At 39.8% G+C, this 27,567-nt stretch overlaps 2 protein-coding genes across 2 annotated transcripts in view; both read right to left on the bottom strand.

Annotated features, from left to right (window-relative positions):
* Positions 1–9,507, bottom strand: part of Malt1 (MALT1 paracaspase) — a 58,972-nt gene extending 49,465 nt beyond the window's left edge. Inside the window, exons 1-2 of the mRNA XM_026393194.2 lie at positions 9,113–9,507; positions 1,983–2,149 (exon numbers count right to left, since the gene is read on the bottom strand). Coding sequence (XP_026248979.1) covers positions 1,983–2,149; positions 9,113–9,339 — 394 coding nt within the window. The 5' untranslated portion in view covers positions 9,340–9,507. The remainder of the gene's footprint in view (positions 1–1,982; positions 2,150–9,112) is intronic.
* On the bottom strand, positions 3,503–3,661 carry LOC113185911 (small integral membrane protein 30-like). Its single transcript, XM_026393195.1, has one exon. The coding sequence runs from the start codon at positions 3,659–3,661 to the stop codon at positions 3,503–3,505; it is 159 nt and encodes a 52-aa protein (XP_026248980.1).
* Positions 9,508–27,567: the final 18,060 nt, after the last annotated feature.

A 27,567-nucleotide genomic window follows, 5' to 3' on the forward strand; every position in this document is an offset into this window, starting at 1 on the left:
TCACTCCTGCTCTTCTGACAGACAGAACACTCCACTCATTTTATAGAATTGATAACCAATGGTCAGAATGATTGAAAAAGAGAAATGAGATTCAAAAGTGTTATTAAATTCCAAGAGAAGTTTCTTAAGTTTTCAGAGGCCTTATTGTTCTATAAAGTATGAGAACTTAGTGCCCTAATCTGGTGGATTTTGATCCTCACAACTACTGTGTACTCACTACTTGAGGCATTGGGCATATAAAAATTAATAAATAGTATCTTAAGAAGTTTACTGATTGGTGATGGACAGAGTTACATACTGGGGCATCTGTATTAGCAGCTAGTTATTCCTAGCCTGCAACACTTGATATGAAGAGGCAGTGGGAAACAAAAGCCAAACATTTAAAACTGTGCATATCTCAAAGGAAGCATTTACTGGTGGCTTATTTTACCATCTACATTAGTAAATTGGGATGACTTGGGAGTCCATGTTTCTTCTCATTTGTTCATGACTTTTTGGTTATATCCCCAGCATCTGTTGTTTCTGTTTTCCATCCAACAGGTCTAATTTTGTTTGGTGATACATGTGGTTCCTGGAAAGCTGACTCAACCCAATTCACTACTGGCTTTAATCCAGGCAAATCAGCACATTCCATGTCCCTGGCTACAATGACAGGTTTAGGGACAGGGAAGTATACAAAACTAATTAATGAGAGTGAATCTTTTGATTTTTCTGGGAATGTGGGGAAAAAGATGCATGAGACTAGGAATGGATAGCAGACATCTTGGGCTAATGGAGCAACAGTCTTAAAAGGAAGCTTATGTCAAGAGAAGAACAGCAAAGACAAAAACCAACCAGTCCCTTACAAATAGGCTTTTCAGTCGGGACAAACAATGTATTCCCTTTATTCTATCAGTTTGAGTTGGGGTTTCTGGTACATGTAAATCCATAGTTCACTGCTATACCTTCTGTCCCTAAGTCCTTATTTAACATAACAATATATCATAACCAGGTTGGTTATATAATGAAGTGGCATACCTGAAATTTACATAAAACAGAGAGCATCAATTCCTTAGTCTATGGCCCTTCCAAACCTGGCTGGCCTCTTTGCTTTCAGTGGATACTTAGGAGCCTGCAGTACTGTTGCATCAGGCAACTCTGATACATGTCTTTCCTGACACCATTGCAATTGACTAACTCTAACTATAGCTACAGAGAAGAGGAACTGTTTCCTATTCCTCATTTAACTTTGGAAGTAAGATGCCTCACTCAATTTTGACATATTGAGGAAAAACTATTGTGGTTTATTTAATTACACTTGAAAATATCATGTTGGCAAAAAACTTAAAACATTAAACATCTGGCAGGTGTAGGGGCACATGTCTGTAATCCCAGTGGCTCTGGAAGCCGAGTCAGGAGGATTGCAAGTTCAAAGCCAGCCTCAGCAACTTAGCAAGACCCTGTCTCTAAATAAAATATTAAAAAAGGGTTGGGGATGTGACTCAGTAGTTAAGTGGTCCATACCAAAATCAAAACAAAATAAAATAAACATCTGTCCTACTGCGTTTATCATCCAAATACATACGTATACAAAAATAATTGTGTGAGTTCACTTTTTTGGCTAACTGTTTCAGTGTCTGTTACCTATAACAGACAATACAGTCTTATCTATAATAAGATTATTATAATCTTACCTATAAATATTTTAGCATGCATCTCCTTGGAATATATTCCTCTATAGAACTACAATATTATTGTATGAACTCCATAATGACAAATATGTAGGCTACATTAAAAATTTCCCAATTGTTTAAAAAACATCTCCTATAGCCAGTTCTTTGAACTATAATCAATGTTCATGCATTCTTATTTGCTTTTTATATCTTTTTTGGTTTCGATATGGGACAAGAAAAAATTTAATGAAATTTACCTGGTAAATGAGATGTTTTTCTCTAAGTTTTACTCCACAAACTTCTACATAATATTCCTACCAGAAAACCCACCTGGGGGGCTGAGAAGCTGAAGAACTTCAGTGTGTTCCATAGCCTGTAGGAAGTCGCTCAATTCCGCTACCGTGCAACCTTTTTCACCCATTAGTTTTAGTAAACACAGGCTTGGGCTTCCTTCAGGCTCCAACACCTTAAGAGAACACTGCTCCAGGTCCAGACAACTGAAAATGACAAATTTATTCAAGTCAACAACCTCTTTTCAGAATGATATATCTACTAAATAGCTGAACCATTCCAGGTACTATAAGGAATTAATCACAAGTTGGTGTGTGCTGGAAACTATTTACATTATCAGTGCTAGTGTTCTTTCCTCCCCCTTCTTTAGAATTTCCTCCTCCTCTTTATTCCCTTCTCTCACTCAGTTCCCAGAGTTATTAAGGCAGGAGAGTTCAAGAGAAATCTTGAAGCAGGATGTGAGAGAAATTCAGCCTTGATGGTGATCGAAATTTTTGTCTTTCATTTGAAAACAAGAACTAGGAAGAACAGAAAAAAAATCTTTTTAACTTCTTCTTTGAAGATAATGAAGCACAAGATGATCCAAAATGAAGGTGCTAAAAGGTTAAATTCTGCTGTTTTATGAAAGGAATATGCCTTCATTCCATTGGGGAACTACAATATCTGAAATCATGGCACATGAGCAAATACAAATAGTGCTAGTAGGGCTCTAGAGATAAAGAGAAGCCAATGACTCAAAAATGTCACTAGATAAAACAATCAATGTTACAAAGTTAGCAATCAGAAAAGACTTAAAACACCCAAGTCAAGCCAAGGAACAAACATAGAAATAGCTTAAGGACTACTAGGCCTTTTTTTTTTTTTTTAACTTACAACATAATGAATGAGCTTATATTTAATATAATACTTCTCAACATGGGATTTTACTCAATTAATACAAAGGTTGTTTTGCTTACACTGAATCTCTTCCAATGTCAATATAAAGGGTTCTTTTTAACTTTAAATCTTTTTCCATTTCAATATAATATATATTAAATACATTTTTCCAAACCTTTTTCCCCCTATAGATGTTTTAATTTTGGCTATTTGATATGTAAGTATAATATTAACTTGGTATATAAAGCAAATATATAATAAAAACATGGAGAAAAAGACTCCATAAGGATTCAGGAAGCAGTGATAACTTGACAGTGGAGATCTGCCAGATTCTGGACAAGAGATTCTTCCTTCCTATTTCCTGTGCTTTGAGAATTCTGAAACTTTCAACTACTACTTACTTTATACCATCCCATGTCTTTGACACTTATTTCTAAGCAGCAAATACAATTTATGGGCTGCAGTTTTCAGTACATTATTTGTTATAAAGAAAACATTTTTTTTCCATGTAACAAACATCTATTTGTTCTCATTTCATGGGAAACAACTAAGAATAAGAAACCATTACCGTTCACTGGGAAGTTTACAGACTAAAGCTCAGGTTTATCCTCAATAACACAAAAGTTTTCAGGGCAAAGTTTGATTCAGGAGGCCCTTAAAAGTTACATCTGTCCATTCTGCTTTCATGCATACACACCAAGGCAAGCACAAATGCCTGCAATGTTGAGAACCACATCTAACAAGGTAGCGATTGTGTCCCCGGTTTCTAGTGTTTCAACAACTAGCAGAACCAAAAGCAATGAAATGAGGACTAAGAACAATTGTGTTGAAACTGAGGTCATGATACTGGGATCTTGAAGGCTGAGAAATGGTACATATAAAAATTTATCTGGCTTGAAATATTCCCTTTTTGAAGCTCTGGATGCTGAGGCTAAGAGAGTACATGTGACACTGCTTCTGGGAAGCAGCCATTACAAGAATCAGGATTACTAAGTTTTTAAATAATTAGAATGAGATTTTTAAAAATAAGAATACTATATGCTAAATAAACTTGTTTTATGAGAAGTTTGCCAGGATCTAATACATGAAATTAAGACATCATCTCATTAAATCTGATGCTTTAACTGTTGACATTGATATAGAAACACTTTGACTTTTTTTCCCCAAAAGACCAAATTGAAGTAATCAATTTCTCTTCTTATACAGAGGCAAAGAGAAAAGCAAGATTCTGAGTCTCCCTTCATTGTACTAATTTTCTGCATGGGTACTGGCTTTCAGCTAAGGTGATGCATGAAACATACTCAAATTTTATCTTTCCTTCCTTAGTTATATTCCTGTAAGTGTGCTTCCTGAGCCCTAATTCAGAATTTTTGAATTACATTTAAAAACTGCTTTATTACTGAAACAAATGGGCTTTGCTTTTTATAAAATCAAATGGAACATATTATAATGGTATTTTTGGGGGTATAAACCACAGAATTGCTTTTAGGTTCTTCTGCTTCTTCTCTTGGTACATTTACTCTCTGGAATCTTCATTTATTAATTCAATTTATCTATCTATCTATTTATGTAATTAGTTTTAATTTCTCAGCATCAAAATTATACTGGACAACTTATTTATTAATCACCCAAAATAGGTAAATTTTTTCTAGGTATTGAGGATAGAACAGCAAATAATATTTGCTACCCTCTTGAATTTTTTCACTTTAGAGGAGGATAGATAACACACAAACCTCTCTCTCTTTTTGGTACCGGGGATTGAACCTAGGGGCACTGAACCACTGTCACATCTCCTATTCCCCCTGCCTTTTTTTTTTTTGAGTTAGAGTCTTGCTAAGTTGCTTAGGGCCTTGTAAACTTGCTGAGGCTGATTTAGAACTCACGATCCTCTGGCCTCAACCTCCTGAGTTGCTGGGATTACAGGTGTGCACTGCCATGCCCGGCATATCTCCTGATATATATATCCAATGTTTTGGAGAAAACTAAAACAAAGCAAGGGGACAAAAAATACTGGAACAGATGTATGGGGTAATTTCAAATCTTATAATCCATAAAGTACTTATCCAGAGGATGGCTTTTAAGCAAACACTTGAAAAGTGGACAAGCAAATCATGTAGTTATTTGTGGAGACCACCTCATTCTGAATAAACAGCAGGTACAAAGACACTACTATATTCAGGGGGTATGACTAAAGCGGTGGTGGTGGAGAGAGATTGATTAACTGTAGGATGTAAGGTTCAAGTGTTAACTAGTATCTAAATAGCATTTTTACACTGAGATAGAAAAGCAACTAGAGGGTTTTGAAGAAAGGATAGACAAAATACGATTTAATGTTTTTAAAGAATCTTCTATGCTGAGAACAGACCAGAAATAGGGGCAAAGCAAAAGGAGGAAGAAGTTGAGTGGCTATTGGAATAATCCAGGTGAGAAATAATGGTAGCTTGGCCCAGTATGGTAGATGTGGAAATTGGATTCCAGATATATACTGAGGATTTGAAGATAAAAATAACATATCTAGAAGCAGAATCAGGAATGACTTGATTTTTTTTTTTTTGGCCTAGCAACTGGAAGGATAAAGTTGTCATTTATAGAGATGCAGAAAACTGAGAAAAAGGTTTGTGGGAGGGGACATGTTAAGATTCAGACATGTTACATTTAAGATATCTAAAAGACAAGAGGAGATGACAAATAGACGTCTACACACACCTGGGGATTCAAAGCAGATATATTGGTAGTAATCAACTTAATGATATATAAAGTCATATGACTGAAGAATAACACCAGGAGACTAGGTTAACAAACAAAACAGAGAGATACAAAGCCTGAGCTCTAATGTACGATAAATTCAGAGACAGGAGATGGAGAGGAGGGAATCTTTGGCTAGAACTTTTACACATATTCTCATTCCTGTTATAAGCTGAGCGAAGGCAGGGTTTCTGTAGCTAAAGGAGCACCTTTTACATGCATGTATGCAATGACTGATGGTTTTTCCTTGGTGTGTGTTCCACAGTCCCATTTTTTAGCCTCATTTCTTAGCTTCTGACTGAGCAGAATTTAGGGATTTTAGAGCTCCCTCCCCGCAAATCTTTGCCCATCCCTGAAGCTTATAATTTACACTATGGGCAAGACGCTCAGACTCTGTGCCTATATACAGCAGTGTCCAATATTTGATCAGTTTGGAATGGAACCACGGCTGGTTTTCATGTAGGGCATTCATGGTCGTGGCAAACTAAACCATAAGTAAGCAACATGCTGAGTCATCAACAACCGTGTGAAAATATTTACAAGTATTCCTAATTCCTGCTGGACAGCTCTGAATGGACTTTTCTTGTGGTTTATTGATTTATATTCTTAAGTAAATTCTTATCTAATTTGAGGAAAGATATAGAGTCAGGAAAAAAGTAAAGAGAGAAGAAACAACTTTCAAGATATTTGGGCCGTGAATCTAGTTAACTCTGAGGAAAACTCTTCACATTCTTTTGTGACTCATTGTTCACTTGGATCAGACTCTCTCACTACAAGTCTTGTCTAACACTAGAGAAAAACACTTTTAGGACCTTCTACCATCACAGATGCTCTTCTCCTATCATGGTATGAAACCACTTTAACATAAGCTTTTTTTGGTCTTAAATGGACTGAGAATTACCAGCTATCCCAGACCCTTGCCTGTCACTCTCCAGCCCCAAGTTTCCCCTGCTAACTTTTATAATGGCAGCTTAACTCTTCTGATCTCAATAGACACAACCTTAAACATCCCAAATTCTCCAACTCTCCCCACCTCCATTAACCTACATGGAACTAATCTTCATCATCCTGGAAGACTGGTGTAACTCACCTGTCTTGTCAGGCTTCCCACCCAGAATTCCCAGATTTCACAAATGCATGCTCTTCCGTGCTTGTCACCTCTTGCTAGGCGATGGTCCTCCTCTCTATATTACTCCATAGAAAAGTGGCCTCAAAGCTTTCACCAAACTCCCAAAGCTAACAGCATTTTGCAGCCTCTAGTGACTGAAGGCTTGGGAGGAAAATGCAACACCCAGGATCAGGTATCCACTCTTTGAGATCCCAGCAGCCACACGTTTTGCTGGCAAAGTCTTACTGACTTTCTTCCTTTATCACCAAGTGGTAGTAGTCTCCAAGAAGTCCAGATTCTTTCCTAACTAGGTTCCTGATTAATGTCAGAACAACACGAAGATCTGCCTCCAAAGACAGTTTGGCTGTGTGTGTGTTGCGGGGGTGAGGGTACTGGGGATTGTACTCTCAGCTCTACCACTCAGCTACATCCCCAGCCCATCCCCCCTTTTTTTTGATTTTGTAAACTTTGAGACAGGTCTCACCAAGTTCTGAGGCTGGCCTAGACTTGTGATCCTCCTGTCTTAGCCTCCCAAGTCACTGGGATTATAGGCATGTAACATCACTCCCAAGATGACAATTTTTTACATTATGATGAATCTAGAAATTCAGAAATCTGTGGACTTAGACAATAGTATTTTGCATTTCCTTTGTACAGCTAAAAGCCTAATGTGTTTTTCCTAGAATAGAAAAAACTTGCACCCTATGTCTGCTTGACTTTCTTAGCTTACATTTCTTACCTCATTTCTGCATGGGAAATAATCCCAAATCATTATTAAGTATTGCTTCGATCTTAACTTTGCAACTCAGGGTTGTTGGGAGGGTTAAAGTAGATAATATATGTAAACACTTAGTACATTGTTTGGTACTCTGTACTCAATAAAAAATAAAACCCCATTTTTAGTATTACATTCAACATGGCAATTAATGTTACTGTGAATGTCTCAAAATTCTAGTCTATTGCTAGATAAACCCTCATGAAGAGGAATAAAATATTTAACTTTTAATCTTCTGGAACTTTTAGCTAATAGCAGGCCTCAATAGTTTAAATGAATGACTCTCAATTCAACAAGCACTTATTGTCTAAGACAAGTTCTATGCATAACAGTATTAGGAGGTGATTTTGTATAAAGATATGTACAAATAATGGTAGAACAATATGAAGTTTGGTCACTTGAGAAGTTTAAAAAACTGCTAAGGAGTTCAAAGGCAGGCCAAAGTCATAACAATGGTATAGAGTGGTGGTTATAAGTATGGTCTCAGAAGCCCTGTTGCAGTTTCTGGACCCTTTCAGGAGGTTCACAGGTGAAAATGTTTTTTCATAATAATATTAAGATTTTATTAAACTTTTTCATTCATTCTTCCAGGAGTGTACACCAAAGTTTCCACTGTTGTTATCTGCCGATTTCAACAGACTGAATACAAAGAAACATAAAGAATCCAGTTTTTGTGATTGAATCAAGACGTTAGCGATTTTCAAAATGTAAATCAATGCTACTTTTGCTAATTATGTTTTAAAAATTTTGGACAAGTTTGCTTTTCTGCAAAAATGTTGTTAACCATGTAATGGATTCTTTTAAAATAAATTAACGTCTTGGAAATTTCTTGCTTTTAATTTCAAATGTGGTAAATGTCAATATATATAATATATATGTAACACAATAACCTGCATAAAGGCTCTCTGGGTTATATATATATATATATATATATATATATAATATTTTATACACACACACACACACACACACACGGGGGGGGGGGTGGAAGGTGCTGGGATCCCAACAGAGGGCTTCATTCATTCTAGGATAATTCTTAAGAGTGTAAAGGAGTCCTGAGATCAAAAACTTCAAATATCATTAATAGCATGGACCCTTTCCTTATCAGGAAGTTTCACTTATCAAGTTTATGCTCATGACGAAGTCAAAAAGAAAATCTGGTAATTTGATTTGATGGAGGAAGATGGTGAGTTTAGATTCAATTTTTCCCTCTTTCCTTTTTTTCTGCATAAAAATCTTCAGGAATCCCTGCACCCCAGTCCTTGGCTTCACTCCCTCTTCACCTGCACACCTGCCTCCTGACATTCCTTGGCCCCTCAAGGGCAGGGTCCACATAACTTTCTTCTGCATTTTAAGTTCTCTGGAATTACACTCGGAGAGAATTTCATTCTCTCAATATCTTCCCGGGTCAACCTCGACTTGTGGCTTTCAGCTCAGGGTCGGAGGGCAGGAAGAGGGTGCAGCGGCCGCGGGGCCACTTCGGCCTCTCCCCCTCCGAGCCGGGATCCCACCCCGCACTCCTCGCATGGCCAGGACTTGGCGTTTCGGGCTCTCGGAGACTCTGTGGAGGCTCTCGGTAGCCGTCCCCACCTGCGCTCTCTCCTCACCCCGGCGACGCGCTCCAGCCCTCCGCCCCAGCCCACACGCCCGCCCGCCCGGGCTCACCTGAGCCGGAGGCGCCCCCGACTGCCGGCCAGCTCGGCCAGCCGCCTCCAGCCCCGGCCCTCGGGCGCGCGGTCCAAGGTCTCGCCGAGCCTCCGCAGCAGCGGCTCCCCAAGGCGGAGGAGGGTCGCGCTGGCCAGGGAGGCTAGCGACTGCCCCGAGGGCGCGCCCGGAGGCGGCTGCAGGGCCGGGGACGGCGAGGCCTGCAGCGGCTCCCCCCTCAGCGACATGGCCCGCGCGGGCCGCGGCTCCGTCGCCCTTCCGCTAGCCTCTCGGCTCGCCTCGGAGTCCTGAGACAGCAGCGGAAGGAGAATTCGGGCAGCGCAGCGCAGCCCTCGCAGGAGGAAGCTCCGCTCCCCGCCCCGCGAGACAGGTTCTCCCGGGCACCCGCCCGGCGGGCCGAGGGGCGGGGCCTCCGCTGCGCGCGTGCGTGCGACCGCGCCTCCCGCCTTCCCCCCACAGCCTCCGGGCCCGCGCGGCGCCCGTGGCGAACCCGTGGAGCGCGGCGGCGCGGTTGGCTGCTGCTGCAGGAGGAAGCTGTGTAGGAACTGCGCCTCGGCCGCTCCTCCTCGGCGAGGAAGCCTGCGGCCTCGGGGCTTCCCGAGGCCGTGGGAGGAGGCTTGCCTCATGCCGGGGAGGGGAGCACTCGACTCCCGGTCTCCGGCCCCCACGCGCTTGTTCCCGAGCCGCGCTCGCCAGACTTGGGGACTTGCGTGTGTCAGGCTATGCCACCAGCTCCCACGTTGGGCAACCTCAGTGGACGCTTCCTTTTTTGGGGGGTTAGATGTGTATGGCGTTGCCAAAGGGAAGCAGTAGTGCTGGAGCTTCCTATACTTGACAGGAATCGCCCGAAACGTCCGCCTAGACTTTAATTTTAAAAACTGAAGGGTCGGGCCTAGTGGCATACCTCAGTGTTAGGGCACCTGCCGAACGTGCACAAGGGCCCGCTTCCATCCCTCGCATTGCAAACAAAACAAACTGAGCTGTGGTGTGTTTGGCTAATCAGATCTTGGAAATTGTTTTCTCTGGGTCAGACTGCCACCCACATTCGTAATCAGAGCAGGTAACCTTACAGAAGATGCCTTTCTCTGGACTGATCCACAATATTTAAACTGATAGACCAACTACACTGGAGCTTTCTTAGCTATATTCAAGGCCACAATCACAATGGAAAGTGTAGGCTAGTTTGGGACAAAAGCAAACAATTTTCTGAAGTCTGTCCAGCCAGGTAGCCCTGAGATTCTGGCCCAGCTTCTGGGTCCATTAACTTTTTCATCAGCCCAGACAGCAGGATTTTCTTCAGCAATAATTTGTACGCCCAGATTTTCATACCTGTTAGTGAGGTAGTGCTCCATACAGGCTCCCCCACATTCCAGCATAATCAGTCATCAAACTTTTTCACTCCTGTATGAGTTCAGACTTCAGAATGCAGTATAATGGTAAAGAGCATGACTTTTGGATCCAGATATATCTCCTGGGTGCGGGTTTTTATGACTTTGAATAGGTTACTTAACTTCTGTGCCTCCTCTGTAAAATGGGACTGAAATATAGTTTATGTAGGTTTCTGCTGGTGAAAGAATTTGATGTATATAAAGCACTTAGCTCAGTGCCTGGCACATAGTACACAATAAATGTGAACTCCTACTCTTAACAATACAAATGTTGTTTCACGTTCTGTTTGACTGGGCAAGTCTCTTCCAATCACTTTTAGTGCTTTCCTGTTTTGTCCTCCATCACTGGACAAATATTTTCTCAGAGTCATTACCTTCATATGCCAGTTGGGGAAGTTAAGTCTTCTAGTCTTTATTAGAATCCTACCTTTGAATTTAAATTTTGTAGACTTCTTTTCTAAACCTACCTTGTGCAGGGTGTTACTTAAGCAGCTCTTCATATGTGAGCATGGACTAAAATGGGTAGCTGTGTTATATTTATTTACCCTCTAAGTATCCTTGTCAATCTGATCCGGTGTTCTTTACTCAGTACAGCTCAAGGGGGCACTACATTGACTCTCCTTCCCATTCCCCTACTTCCTAAGTGAGGGCATCCCTCATTTCACCCTGTTCCCAACCCTGTTTTCTACTTAGCCATCTTATAGCCTATCCAGTCACCCTACATATCACCCTCCATCCTGTACTCTGGATTGACATTACATTTTTATGACTGGTCTTTTTCTTTTTCTTTTTTGTACCAGGGATTGAGCCCAGGATGCTTAACCACTAAGCCACATATCCAGCCCTTTTTATAATTTATTTATTTATTTGGTACCAGGAATTGAACTCAGGGGCACTTGACCTCTGAGCCACATATCCAGCCCTGTTCTGTATTTTATTTAGAGTCAGGGTCTCATTGAGTTTCTTAGAGCCTCGCTTTTTGCTGAGGCTGGCTTTGAACTCACAATCCTCCTGCCTCAGCCTTCTGAGCCGCTGGGATTACAACTATGTGCCACCACACCCGGCTTTATATTTTATTTTGAGACAGAGTCTCACCAAGTTGCTCAGGACCTTGATAGATTGCTGAGGCTGGCTTTGAACTCACAATTCTGCCTCAGCCTCCTGAGTGGAGGCTTAAAGGCATTCACCACCATGCCTGGCTGCTTACTGGTCTTTTTCTGCTCTCAATCAAATGTTAATATTTTTGCTACATAATTTTCATTTATGTTCTGGTGCATAATGGTATAGTAGGAAATACATGATCTTTAATTCAAATCTTGATACTTTCACTTATCAGTGGTGTGATCTTAGATGGTTACTTAAACTCTCTAAGCTTAAAGTTTTATGTCTGTAAAAAGCAGAAGATAATAGTACCCCAGCATATAGTGTTGGAGAAAAGCAGGGCAGTATATATAGCCACACTTTGCTTATGGTTGGGGATATGTTCTGAAAAATGCATTGTTAGGTGATTTCATCATTATGTGAGCATCAGAGTGTTCTGGATGGGCTGGATGTGACATGTCTGGGCAATATGATCTTATGGGACCACATTGGTATATGGTATATTGACTAACATTTTGTTATGTGGCATATGCCTACATCAGTACTCTAAAAATTGCACATTAATTATGGAAACAATATAATCAGTAATTCAGCTTCCTTTTCCTGTCAATTATGTATATATAAAGACAGGAGAAAAGTTGAGAGTATGGATCTGATTTTTAAGTGTCCCTTAGAAGTTAATGCATATAGATAATATCCTTGGGAGTTCTTTTTCATTTAGTTAAAAGTGATATAGATCTTTATAAATCCAGACAATTTGCAGGAAGCTCATGGTTTCATTCTGTGGAACTTTACTGATGTAATCTTCAAAACACTCAACAGATGTGGAAGTTGACTCATAGTTTTTTTTCCCTTTATACAATATGACTGTAGATGGTCTCCAACTAAAAATGGCAGAATGATATATAGTATAGAATACCTGTGGGTCCTTGGATCTGTTTACAACTGAGAAAAGGAAACAGGAGTTATGTGTTCACTGTCTCCCATCTCTTATGCCATGCCTGGAACCCTTGGTGACCTCTCTGACTCAGCTCCTGTATTGGGGCCACTCAGGCAGCCCTCAGACAAGACTTGCCTTGCCACATCCCCTGTAGCCTGTTCTTGCTAACATTTCTGAAAGGATTAGGGGAATTTCCTCAACTCAATTTTAATTTTGGAATAGAGGCCAAGAGTTACACTAGTATTCCACACCCTACTTTCAGGATGAATCATCCAGACCTAAATACTTGATGTTGACCATGGCAAAGACTATATTTACTTGTCTAACTGTATTATTTCATTAAATTATTAACAGATATGTACTGCGTGTGCCTATTTTGTGCCAGGCTGAAGGCCAAATGATGTTAAAGGATGGTTTTGAAAAAGAAACTTAAAATCATGATTCCCAAGAAGTACACAATGAACACGTGTTAGAGGCTTTAATTCATTGAGTTACAACCACTTCAGAGGAGAACCCAAAGACTTATTAAATATGTAATTTTGTCAAAAATGCCAAAATATGTTTGATTCGTAGGTACAAATCTGGCTTCTTTCTCATCAGAGGAGGGAGAGCAATTGCACTGCCACTTTACAATTATTTATAAACAAGAATGATATGTACTACTAACAGTTTTCTACAAGTCAGCTTCTATTTCACCGAGTTGTAAAACAGCCTAGTCAAACACAACGCAAGGGAAAGATCAGCAGGTCTTTTGACCAAATGAGCTGGTCAAGATGCCCAGTATATTTCAGCCTTCTAGCAGTGTTTTGTTTGAGTACAATGTTGGCAAAATCCAAGGACAGGGAGTGGAGAGTACTCTGCTGATGGCAAAGGAAGTGTAAAAATGCTGAGGAGGGTCCTTCCATCCACATGAGCAGATGAGAAGAGATGCGTGGAGAGAAGGACTAGAAAGAAGAGCTATGTAATGACCACAAAACATCATGGCAAGTTGGTGACCTGCAGTTGGTTCAGGAGAGCTGGCAACACACACGAGAAAAGGGCAAGGACCAAAACCAAGAAGGCAGTGAAGATCGGATTGGGTCAGGCCAAAGGACCAGGTTTTTACCTTATAAGGTCTGTGCCTTCCAGAGGATCATTTGTACCTCTTTGTTGATACAAGATACTTTGGAATAGCACATGGATGTTTTTGTCTTCATAGTTATCCACTTATTTATACAGAAAAGAAAAAAAATCTGCCAAAGTTGCCATTTCTCTGATAGTATTGATTAGGATGAGGCCAACTTTAAGTTAAAGTGTGATTTCATTTAAAGGAAAAGGAATCTATTAAATTTCCAAGACTACAGGTGAAACGTGAATATGTCAAAACTTCGAAAGCAGGTAAATGTTTAAAGTTTGAGAAATTCTGCTTTAAGTAAGTGATGGGGAGTAATGGAAAAATTTTAAAACTCACTTTGGCAGCATTGTAGGGAGGGACAAATCTGGAGATTCAAGAAGTATTACAATAATGGCCTCTGCCATGATTCTGGGCATGAAAACAGGGGACAGAGTGAAGAAATGTTGGGGGTTACTTTTTGCCAGTCCAGGGTAGTATTAGGCTGTATGAATCACTATGCTTTAAAGAATTTTTAGTTTAAACTTTCATAGCTTGTTTTAGCCAGCAGGAAATGAAACAAAACATTTCTAGTGTGTGGAATGTTGTAAAAGTACAATAGAGAGGGCAAAGGTATTAGAAGGTCCTGTCCTGTTGTTTTCCATTTTATTTATTAACTTCCTTTTTTCCCATGCTGGAGATTGAATCTAGGGCCTCACACATGTTAGGCCTTGTCTAACTGTATTATTTCATTAAATTATTAACAGATATGTACGGCGTGTGCCTACTTTGTGTCAGGCTGAAGGCCTGCCACAGTGCTACACTCCAGCCCTAGCCCTGTTGTTGAATGAAGAAACTGGAAAGGTAGAGAAGATGAATTATTCCCAAGAGGAGAATTGTGTATATATGTATCATCAGCAGGTTCTGTGTGATAATAAGATTTAATACAGTGGGATTTAAATAACTGGTTATTCATAAGTATTATAATAAGTAACCAGCAAACGCTTCCTGTAGGCAGTTTAGAGTTCGATCTTGAAGGCAGGGATGAAAATGCTCCATGTGGGGAAATAAAGGCCAGAGGGATGGAGGTGGACTTCAGCATTCAAGGGTTGGAATATACATTGTCTTGGAGAGAGAAGTGGATAGTAAAGGGAAATGAGAGCTGTGAAGGGCTGTGGTTGACAGCAGGTTTTGGATACCAAGAAGAGTGAGTAGGGTTTGAAGGGCCAGGCATACACTGGAGCACTGGAGTCAGAAGCAGCTACTTCTCTGGCTCTAGGACAACATTTGCTTAGGGATTCTTTAGGTTTTAGTGCCTTTACTACTTGAAATCAGCTGTGACGTCACTAGTCCCTCAGTGTGCTCAGGGGATTGATTCCAGGCTACCCTTCCCCACAGCTACCAAAATCCTCAGGTGCTCAAGTCCCTTATACAAAGCGGTGTATTTGCTTATATACTATGCAAATACATAGGTATATTTGTATATATTCTATGTACATCCTCCTGTGTATGTAATAATCTCTGGATTTACTTATGATACCACATGTAAATGCTGTGTAAATATTTGTTACACTATATCATTTAGAGAAGCATGACAAGAAAAAAGCCCATACATGTTCAGAACAGATGCAAGTTTTTCCCAAATATTTTCAATCCTTGATTGGTAGAATCAGTGAATGTGGAACCTACATATAAGGAAAGCTGACTGTCCAGCATTTATCCAAACATATCTGCTTATTGGGCCTAGTTTTACTAAATATATCCCAAAACTAGTGTTCTAGAGATATCCACAAGAACCCAGAACCACCTAGAACCACCCAGATCTGAAGACACACAGCTGCTACATCTCCTCTCAACTGAGTGTCCAGGGAGCACTGAAGTGCCACTGCTCTTCCTGCCCCACTCAATGACCATAGTGGATGACCTGGAACACTGTCCTTATCCTCACATTCAGTAGTGATTGTCCAAATTCAAACACGTTTTCAAAAATGATAAAACAAGACTCCTCTCCCCCGAAAAAAGAGATAGAGTAATTTATTTGAGAATGGCAAGTCTTGAGGCCTTCACTCATTATTCCTTAGACCTGTTGTCCACATTTTCTTTCTCAGAGTTCACTGTGGGATTTCTGTTTTTACCCATGTTATGCATGTATACTTTCTTATGGACTTGTAACCTGTATACATTGAGGTCTGGGATTAAAAACTATGGGGAACCTACAGATATTTCCATCTCCCGCCATCCAGAATCCCAGTTGATTCCTTCATGGAAACAGAACCTGCAAATTCAAAGAAATAGTCCAATCTGCAGACAGGGTATCAAAGCATTCCAAAAGGTAGTTGATATTTCAGAATAGACACCTGTTGGGGAGGAAGGACATATAATTGTGCAGTAAAGTATCCTGGCAGTTCATTTTTAGGTACACATTTTTGTGCCTGATAGAAAAGAATCATTTAGCAATGCTTTATGAGATGGAAGACGTGCACAGGAGCAACATCCCTCCAAGGATATTACCATCTTATCTTTCCTCTTTAAAATAACTTATCTGAGCATGAGTTTTATGACATGAGCAATATTAGGCATTATGATAGAATTGCCATTATAATAGGAAAAATAGTGAATCTGATTGAATTTATTATCTACAAAGGAAAATGTCAGACATTTGGATACTTAAATTACCATAAGAGATACATTTCAACTGCAGGTAGGAATTATAATTGAGGTGTTATTTCTATTGAAAATTAGACACTTTCTTGGGATTTTCAACAGGGTAATAACCACATTAGTCCACACAACAGGTTTTTGAATTTATGACAATAACAAATGCAGTAGGTTACAGTGCAAATGGAATCTCTGAAGAAATTATTTCAACAATAAATTCATTCTTTAGTACCAACTACCAATCAGTATACTCACTTTAGTTTTAAGAGTGATGCTGCCCATACCAATGTTCCTCAAACTTGGCTACACATTAGAATCAAATGAGGGAGCATGGTGGCACATACCTATAATACTAGTTTCTTGGGAAGCTGAGGCAGGAGGGCCACAAGTTCAAAGCCAGCCTCAGCAACTTAGTGAAGCCCTAAGCAATTTATTAAGACCCTAAATTTATTTTTAATAAAAAAATGAAAAAAAGGGATGGGGATGTGGGTTAGTGGTTAAGCACCTTTAGGTTTAATCCCTAGTACCACCTCCTCCAAAAAAGGAGAATCACATGAGGGTATGTTAGTTCCTCAAAAAATTAAACATGGAATTGGCATACAATCCAACAATTCCTCTGCTAGGTATAAACCCCAAAGAATAGAAAGCAGAGACTTGGACTCCTGCTTAGGGTAAACATATCCCTCATGTATATGTTTAGAGTCGCATATTCATAAAAGCCAAAAGATGGAAACAATTCAAACATTCAGCTACTGATGAGTGGATAAACAAAAGGTGGTTCATATACACTATTGGAATGCTAGTTAGCCTTAAATAAGAATGACATCCTGATACATGCTATATCATGAGTGAATGTAGGGGGCTTTGGGCTAAGTGAAATAAGCCAGACAGAAAAAGACAAATATTGTATAATTTCACTTATGTGAAGTATGTGGAGTAGTTACATTCAAAGGGACTGAAAACAGAATGGTGGTTTCTAGGGGATGTGGGAGGAGAGAATGGAGGAGGACTTATTGTTTATTGGGTACAGAATTTCTGTTTGCGATGATGAAGATGTTCTGGGAATGGGTAGTGGTGATTTTTGCACAAAATCATGAATTTACTTAATGCTACTGACTTAGATACAAAAATGGTAAGTTTTATGTTATACTGTTTCTCTCTCTCTCTCTCTCTCTCTCACACACACACACACACACACACACACACACACACTCACACACATTCATCTGAAGAACCCTGAAACAGTACTCCATACCTGGGCCTCAATCCCCAGAGACTTAATAGGTCTGGGGAGGGGTGTTTTTAAAACCTTCTTAGTTATCTAAGATTCAGGCTGGCCTAAGAAGAGATGCATAATCTCCAGGGCAGTGGTGTTCAGTCTTGACTTGGAAATTTTCAAGTATACCAATGTCTGGATTTTATATGGTCCTGGGCCAACAGTATCTCTATCTTTGGGGAACTTTGAGAAATGCAGATTCTCCGTCCTCAACTCAGACTGTTTGAATCAGAACATCTGGGGACAGATCCAACAGTATGTGGCTTCACAAGCCCTGCAGGTTATTCTGAGCTTGCTAGTGCTCCCCCAACACCTCAGCTTCAAAATATCTTGGGGCAGTAACTTCTCTTAGATGGCTTTCAGTCACAGAGAGAATTACTTCCTGTTTTATGTCTAAATTTATCTCCCTAAAGCTTTGAAGAGGAGAGCACAGTCTTCAAAAGTATAGATATTTTTCTCACGTTCCTTTGTAGGTATCATCAGAAAAGGAACCAAGCCGAAGGAGGAGATGAAGGCAGAACCGGCGCTGGGCAGGAACGTGGGGAAAACAGGGCTGATTTTTGCCACTTCTTTCCAACCATTGTTCGATAACTGGATACCTCAAGATCCACTCCAAAGAGGAGCATGGCATAGTCTGGCATGAGTCATGGGTACTTAAGATTAATAACACTAGTCAAAGGACTTGGGGAGAAACTTTGGAGCTATGTAGTGGAGATGATGAGAATCTCACATAATGGCTGACATTACTTCAGAAATTGTCTGAATAAAGCAATATAGAATAGAGAAGGGCAGAGCCTTCTGGGTGCTGAGCACAGAGAGGGAAAAATATGGCCCCAGATGACTGGTTGTGACGTAGAATGCGATGTTTATTTCAAGGAATTCAGGGAAAATTTCATTTTAGCATCCCATTACTTGTATCTTCTGTTATGGTTTGGACCTTAAATGTCTTCCCAAACTCATGTGTTGAAGGCTTGATTCCCAGTGCAGCAGTGTCCCTTGGGGAGGTGATTTGATCATGCTGGTTCCGACTTCATGAATGGATAAATCTGTTAATGGACTATCAGGAGCTGGTAGAAGCTTTCGGAGCTGGGGTCTAGTTGGAGGAAGTAGGTCATTGGGGGTATGCTCTTGAAGGGTATATTTTGTCTCCAGCCCCTTACCCTCTCTCTGTGACTCTCTCTCTCTCTCCCGGACCCCTTTCCAGCCATCATGCAGTGAACATCTTTGCTTTACCATACGTTCCCTGCCATGATGTTCTGCCTTGTCATAGGCCCAGAAACAAAGCCATGTGACCAAGGACCAATCCTCTGAAGCTGTGAGCCAAACTAAATCTTTCCTCCTTACAAGTTGATTATCTCAAGCATTTTGCTCTAGTGACAGAAAGCTGACTAACACATCTTTCTTAACTTGGCATTTCCCCAGCATCATTGATACACTAACTGGTAAATTTTAAAGCTCACACATCTTTACCACATATAACAATACTCTTGGAAGGACTACTACCTTCTTCCCTTGAGAAGCATATTCTGTTGTGCTCCCTTCACTTCCTGTCATCAAGCCAGTGCCTAGCTGGGCATGGTGGTACATGCCTGTAGTCCTAGCTGCTCTGGAGACTGAAGCAAGAGGGTCCTTTGAGTTCAGGAGTTTGAGACCAGCCAGGGTAACATAACAAGACTCCAACTCAAAGCAAACAAACACCACCAAGCAGATGCCTGAACCTTTCTTCACATGTTTTAATCCTATGTGTTTAGAAAAGTTGGGGGTTTGGGGGGCTTGTTTTTTTGGTGGTTCTTGGGGATAAAACTCAGGGCTTTGTGCATGCTAGGCAAATGCTCTACCAATGAGCTATGTTCTTAAGTGCAAAATTTGCATTTTATGTAGAACTTTTGATAAAGAATTTTATCACTATAAGTAATTTATGTCCCCTAATTTGCATAATATTATTCAATTATGCCTTCCTTTCTCTGGGTACCATGTTATTATTCACTTTGTGGATTGTTTGTGCATTTAGATTTCCCTATTTTTATTACAGATTCCTAGAAGTATTATTGGCAGTTTGACAGCTTCAAGCTCAGTGGTCACCTGTAACACCAGTTTGACTGATGGTCACTCAGTTTCATCTTCAGTGAATACAGCCCAGTATTTATTCTGGTGACTTAAAAAAACTGAGTTTTCAACAACTCTTTTTAAATGAATGCTTCAAAACTATTTGCTTCAGGGCTGGGGATGTGGCTCAAGTGGTAGCGTGCTCACCTGGCATGTGTGCGGCCCGGGTTTGATCCTCAGCACCACATACAAAGATGTTGTGTCCGCTGAAAACTAAAAAATAAATATTAAAAAATTCTCTCTCTCTCTCTTTCTCTCTCTCTCTTAAAAACAAACAAACAAACAAATCCTTCCCATCTCCTTTAAAAAAAAAAAAACTATTTGCTTCAAAAGACACTTGGGACAAGACTATTTCTAGAATAGAGAGCAAAGACGAAAGCAAAGAAAGTGTGCCCGTGCTGATCCTCTCCTTCCTGAATGCACATTTGCTCTGCATTAATCTACACAGACGGCAGCAACATGGACTATGCTTTGGTTGTAAACTTTTGGTTTCACCTTGTTAGGTCTCCTCCCTTTGTGGTTAGCCACTTGGGAGGGGATTTCCGGAGATGCAGGCTCTACAGATGGTTTCCCAAAATATTTTGCATTGTTTTGGGTGACAGAGTGGGTTGCCTACCCCATGATACCTAGGTCTTAGAGAGCTAATATGATTTATAAAGCATAGTCACTTGATCATAATTTATCCCACTGGTGAAGGAGGGTGTCTCTGTCAAAACATGTTCTTTTATAAGAAAACTTAAAAAAATTTTTTTTAAATTGTGGTCAAATATAAACAACATAAAATTGGCCACTTAAACATTTTTAAGTGTATGATTCAGTGGTATTAAGTTCACAACGTTGTAAACCTTACCACTATCCATTCCTAAAACTTTTTCATCATCCCATACAAAACCCCTGGTCCCATTAAACGATAACTCCCTATTGTCCCTCTGTCCAGTCTCTGGTAATTTCAATTCTACTTTCTATCTCTATGAATTTGACCATTCATAAGGCCTTATAAGTGAAATCACACAACATTTGTCTTTTGTATCTGGCCTATTCCCATAGCACAAAGATTTCTAGGTTCATCCATGTTGTAGCATGTATCAGAATGTCATTCCTTTTTAAGACCGAATAATATTCCATTGTGCATGTGTGTGTATGTATAATCACACCAAAACACAAATTCCAAGCTTATAAAATAGTTTTTAATCCATTCATTCATTGATGGACATTTGAGATATTTCTACCTTTTGGCTTTTGTGAATATGCTGTATTGTGTACAAGGATCTTTGGCATGTATACCTAGCACTGGAATTATTGAATTGTATGGTAATTCTGTTTAACTCTTAGAGGAACTGAAGAAGGACAACTTTTGAAGTATATGTTTTCTTCACTGACCACCAGTTGACTTCCCAGGCTCCAAATGTGATATGAAAGAATATTTCAGAATATGCTGTTGCCATTTAGAATCATGGAATTTGGGCCTGTCATCTTCCCTAGAAGCTGGTTTGGTGTTCCTGACAAAGAGCATGTTGGGTAAGGCAGTTCAGTCTAGGGTATCTTATCTGGACCCCATGATATTTCTATACAGAAAAGATCCAGGTCTTTTCCCAGGAGGATACTGATTTTTAGGGCAATTCTAAAAGTAAGCCTGCATCCTGAATGAAGCAAACTAGAGCTTTTATAGAACTGGACTAATCCTAGCATTGATTCAGGTAAGACTAACACTTTCATTTCCTAAACTGCCTAATCATATTCATCCACGTTCTGACAAGTTCATTGCTACATTCTACTTTACTCCATTTCTACTGCTGCAATCTGGTCTAATTTACCTTCAATTTCCTTGTGATCCCCTTTAGTAGTATATCTTTGGCATGTACTATTGTACTTCATACTGTAGCTAAAATGATTCTTTTGAAATCCTAATCTGATCATATTGCAATAGGATTTTGTTGCGGGGCGGGGGGGGGGACCAAACAAGATAACTATAAAATTCATATAGAAAAGTAAACAGGTAATAATTAAGAAGTTTTTGAAAAACAAGAGTAAGAAGAAGGGACTAGCCCCATCAAAAATCAAAATAGATGATAAAAGCCATAAGTACTAAAATGGTTTCTCATCAGTACATAGACAAATCAGTGGAACAGAATACAGAGCTATAAATGAGACCTGAGACCCAAAACAGATTTAATGAATTTAAATTATAATAAAGATACCATTTTGAATCAGTGGGGATTTTTTTTTTGGGGGGGGTACTAAGTATTTAATGCAGGGACAATTTACCACTGAGGTACATCCCCAGCACTTTTTATTTTTTGAGACAAGGTCTCACTAAGTTGCTTAGGGCCTTGCTAAATTGCTGAGGCTGGCGTTAAACTTGGAATCCTCCCGTCTCAACCTTCTGAATTGCTGAGATTACAGGCAAGCGCCACTACTCAGCTGGTAGGGAGATTTGGATTTTACATAATTAGGTATTGAGAGAATTAGAAAAAAATTTCCTTAATTAATGCATCACACCAAAACAATTCCAAGAATATGAAATATTTGTGGGTGTGTGTTGCTGGGATCCCAACCCATGACCTTACACATGCTAGGCAAATATGCTACCACTCAGCTAGCTCCTCTAAATACATGAAAGATTTAAATAATATATATTAAAAATTAAAATATGAAAAACAAGAAGAGAATTCAGGAAAATATCTTTATATTCAGAGTATAAAGGGTTTTTTGAAAATGGAAAGTCTCGTCGGGCTGGGGATGTGGCTCAAGTGGCAGCGCGCTCGCCTGGCATGCGTGCGACCTGGGTTCGATCCTCAGCACCACATACCAACAAAGATGTTGTGTCCGCCGAGAACTAAAAAATAAATATTAAAAATTCTCTCTCTCTTTCTCTTAAAAAAAAATGGAAAGTCTCAAAGGCCTTCAAGAAATGATTCACAAATTATTCTACATACAAATTAAGCTTTTAAAAAAATATTATAGGTTAGGTAAAAATGTATGTGACAAATTGGCAAGTATGTTAAGGACAAGCAGTAACATACTTTTCTTTTTTTAAATATTTATTTTTTAGTTGTAGTTGAACACAATACCTTTATTTTATTTATTTATATGTGGTGCTGAGGATTGAACCCAGGGCCTTGTACTTGCTAGGTGAGCACTCTACTGCTGAGCCACAACTCCAGCCCAAGGAGTAACATAAGGTACTCTTACAAGTCCATATAAAATCAGTTATCAAAGAGAAGATGGGGGACTGGGGATGTGGCTCAAGCGGTAGCACGCTCACCTGGCATGCGTGGGGCGCTGGGTTCAATCCCCAGCACCACATAAAAATAAAATAAAGATGTTGTGTCCACTGAAAACTAAAAATTAAATATTAAAAAATTCTCTCTCTCTCTCTCTCTCTAAAAAAAAAAAAAAGAAGATGGGCAAAGAACATGAACAGGCAGTTTGTGGACAAAAATCATTCAAATGGCTTTTGAAAATATACTTAGATTCCTTTTAAATAACAGAAATGTAAGTAAATAATATGATAATACTAATTCCATTTATCAAATTGGCAAAAAAAATTCTGATATATTGTATCAGCAAGAGTGTTTCAAATTCAGTATCTCAAATGTTAAGAATTTAAATTAGTATTATTCTTTAAAGGCAATTTAACAATAACTATCAAAATCAAAATGCATTTACTGTTTAACCTAGCAATTGCATTTCTAGGAAAATTTTTCTGAATTTTTTTCTTGCCAGGGGCCTAAGCCATGATAATAGATTATTAAACCTACACTTGAAATAGCATTGTATAGATAAACCTAAGGAAACAGACTTCTCTACCCAGGTAATTAACAGTTTCTTTATTTGATGGGTACAAGGCATGTTTGCATATTAAGGAGGGTATCTTCTTACTTTCCCCCCTCCCATTGCTCTGATTTTCATCAATGATAGTGATATCTTCAAATTAACCCTTTGGGTTTTTTTGCTTTGAGGTAAACATTGCTTTCTTTGGGCATTCTATTTGAAGTACAAATATTCTCCAAAGTTAAGGCATGAAGTTTATTAAGGCATTAATGTCATAGTCAGTATGAGTTTAATTCAGACAAATATTACCAGCCTACTGTGGGGTGGAAAAAATACTAGGTGAAACTGATGATGCAATTGGTGAAAAGTGGTTGATAGTTGATAAATGTCTGAAAGTAGTGATTCCATTGTGTTGTTCACTAGCTGCTTGCTCTCAGAGAGCTTGTTGAAAATGCAGATTTCTGGCCTTGATAGCACTGCATCAGACACTAGAAAGGCAATATGTCAATCAATGGAAGGGTAACTGATGTGATGCAGCAATCTGTATACGGGATAAAATTGGGAGTTCATAACTCATTTGAATCAAACTGTGAAATATGATGTATGAGGAACTATGTAATGTTTTGAACGACCAACAATAAAAAAAAATAAAAATAAAAAAAAAATAAAAATAAAGAATCTCTGGGTACCTAAAATCTGTATTAAACAAGAGTCCCAGGTAATTCTGATGCATACATAGGAAAAGTTCAAAACTAACTGGCTTAAAAGTCATTTAAACTTCAAATAAAATCAGATGAAAATATCTTAGAGCCTATATTTTGTTTTTATCTCTACTTTCAAATTGATGTTAAAATTGGGGAGTGGAGTTCCATAACATTGCACGGTCAGAGAAGAAGGAAAACTGATGAGAGGGGTGAAGGACAGATAGTTGATTATCAAAGAAAAGGAAATGGGTAGATAGCACTAAGTTGCTAACAACCTCCAGGGGAAGGGAAGGATACAACTTTCCAACACAAGCAATCACCCCCTGGAAGGAAACCTAAAATCTATAAAGGGTCAAGACATCCCCACTCCCCTTGGGTACCGCTCTGGGTTCTCTCCTCTCTGAAGTCCTTCTCCTCCCCTTCTGTTCTATCCCTTAAATAAAAACTTATTTTCTTGCCTTGGCATTTCTCAGATATTTAATCTTCAACACCAGGGGAACGAGGACCAGATCCTAATTTTCAAGACCCATATTAATGAGATGGGGAGAAGATGGAGTGTAAAGAACAGGCCTGGGAAATGATGTTTCCAAAATTCCATCTTTCCTGCTGAGGTTGAGACTGGCCTGCTGAGGCTCCTCTGAATAACTACAATTGATTTTACCTTCCACTTTAATGAGTGCCATTTCATAAATTAGTTTTTTGAGAGTGAATGAGGAATGTACTGTTATGAGAAGACTATATGTTTAAGATCCTGCCATTCATTCACTGATTTGAGCCCGTTCCAGCCAGACAGTATGTTAGGAAAGAAAGAGTGAGCAGTGTATCTCATAAAGCTTACAGACTGGCTGCGGAGAGAGGTAACAAGAAAATGAAATCAATATTGACATTTGTTTCAAAACAAGTTTCTATGCTAATAGTAAAAACGGCAAGCTATCTTTGTTATTTTGTTCTACTGTATGAGGAAAAGCTAAAATGGGAAAATCCATAGTGCTTAGAGGCTTTATTTATTTTTTTTTAAATTTGTAATGAAAGAGCTATCCAAACAAAAGTTAATAAAGCACCGTGGCACAAGCAGTGATTTCAACAGCAATATAAATGCATCTCTCACCATCAGGAAATAATTTGTTTTCATGGGGTGGTTTTCAGAATTACTGTCTGCTCTCTGCTGCCACCAGATCTTTGGGTTTGTCTGAATCTGTCAGATGGTCAAAATGAAGAAATTGGATTAGGTAATTGTGAAAGGACCTTGAAATTGTACTTGTTCTTCCAGAAAAGAGATTTCCTCCACTCCTTTAAACTGGAAATGGAAATGGAGTGGGTTAAAAAAAGATCCAAGCTGTATCTTGGTTAAGTCTGGACAGATGTATCCAGATGAGGAATATCCACAAAAATGCCCATTACAGGCATGATACTGTGCTAACCTGGGTCGGAAACCCAAAGAATGAAAACAGGTCGGCAGCATGTAGGACTTAACAAATACAGCTGAGAATATTGTACATACCAAGTGATGTTCCTCTGTAGTCAGAGGAAACAACTAAATGTATTTGGTTGTGGCTGCTTTGTCTCCTCCTCTTGGCCAAGGGAGGAGGTAAGCTCCATCTTGCACTGTCTTCCCACCACCAAGAATCTAGGGAACTCAAAGTGTCAAAATAAATGGGAGACAGATGAGTTCAGAGAAGGGGGATGCAGGAGTGGGGAACTGGAGCTACTTGGAAGGGCACCCCTTGAGCTGACCTGTGAAGGAGGTTGGAGGAGTGTGGTGCAGAGGTTAACGTAGGGAGCTTGGTCACAGGGAAGAGGTGGGCCTGGTTGATACAGAGTGCTGGGGAGTGGAGAACAGAGTTCAGTGGAAGCAATTCTACCTAGGGCTCAATGTATCATGGTCCTGGGAATGAGCCTCAGATGGTCCAGCTTCACATTAGCTTAATGCCAGTATAAAATATGTTCTCTGAAAGATCTCCGAGGTGCTAATGATAAATACCACAGACAATTTGTCATGGACTAAATTCTGATCCATATGTATTACCAATCCACTGAGGCGATAATATGGCTGACAATTGATACAGAAGTTGAGGAAATGAGGTAGGGAGAATGCCCCCACACTCCCTATGGGAGAGCAGACTACAGAATCTGGGCTGCAGTAATTGATTCTTTGTTGACTTGACTGGGCCAGGGGGTGGCCAGATTGAACATTATTTCTGGAAGTGTCTATGGGGGCATTTCCAGATGAGATTAGCATTTGAATCAGTGGACTCAGTAAAGCAGATGCCCCTCCCCAAAGTGGGTGTCCAGGGCTGAAATAGAACAAAAGGTGAAAACAGAAGTAATTTACCCTTTCTGCTTCCTGCCTGCCTGCTTGAGCAGGGTCACTGGTCTTCTGTCTTGAACTAGGATTTACGCCATTGGTTGCCCTTGTTCTCAGGTCTTTAGACTTGGCCTAGAATTACCCCACCAGCTTCCGGGGTCTCCAGCTTGTAAGTGGAAAAACATGGGCCTTCTCCACCTCCGTAATCACGTGTGCCAACTCCTCACAACAAATCTCTTCATATGTTTCCTATTGATTCTGTTTCTCTGGAGAACCCTGAGTACTACAAGGACCTACTTTTTTTTTTTTTTTTTCAATTCATTTCTGGGTCAGCTTTATCACAGGACAATAGAGGACTCAAGAATGTTGGTCCAAGAGGTCTTAGATTTATGTCAAGCCTCAGGGAAGACTTAACAAAAAGTGAGAGATATGAAAAACCAGAGAGTTCTAGAGGACTGGCCCGATGGCTGTCTGCAGAGCAGCTGGCAGTGGTGATAGTGGTGGACCTGGACGGAGGAGGGTGGGGGCTACTGATGTGGCCCTGTCTGTGTCAGGTCAGGGTGTTGGATAGGAAAAAAATGGACTCATAACAGGCTCATGAAGCAAATGAGCATGGATGAGTGCACGCGGACCATGCACAGATATTAACTGCTTACATTATTGGTCACATGCAGACGCCTTAACAGGTTGGGGTGATAGCTTTCACTATGGAATGAAGTTCTGTTTATTTATGAGGAAGACAGGTCTGAATTACCTTAAGAGAGAGAGGGCTGTGGAACAGAGAAGGGCCATGTGCTCAACAGGGCAGCCACAGCTTTGCCTCCCAAAGGTGGGAGTTGGCGGGGATGGCAAAACAGCCCAGAACTCAGCCGCCTGAGCATTTTATACCAAGAGAAGTTTGACCAACTTGCACAAAGCCTAGACAATACTTTGGAGTTCCAGAAAGGGCAATTGGGATGAATTGTGCCTCAGAAAGCTATGACTTGGAGTGATTCTCTTTTGTGAAATTTTGCTCCAGGCAAGGAACTTAGACTTTTCCTAACCTTTGTTGTTGTTGTTAGATATTGTTAGATGCCTCCTATCAGGTTGAGAAAATTACCTTTTATTTCTAGT

Source organism: Urocitellus parryii, chromosome 13 (genome assembly GCF_045843805.1).
Source record: "Urocitellus parryii isolate mUroPar1 chromosome 13, mUroPar1.hap1, whole genome shotgun sequence".
Classification (NCBI taxonomy): Eukaryota; Metazoa; Chordata; class Mammalia; order Rodentia; family Sciuridae; genus Urocitellus; species Urocitellus parryii.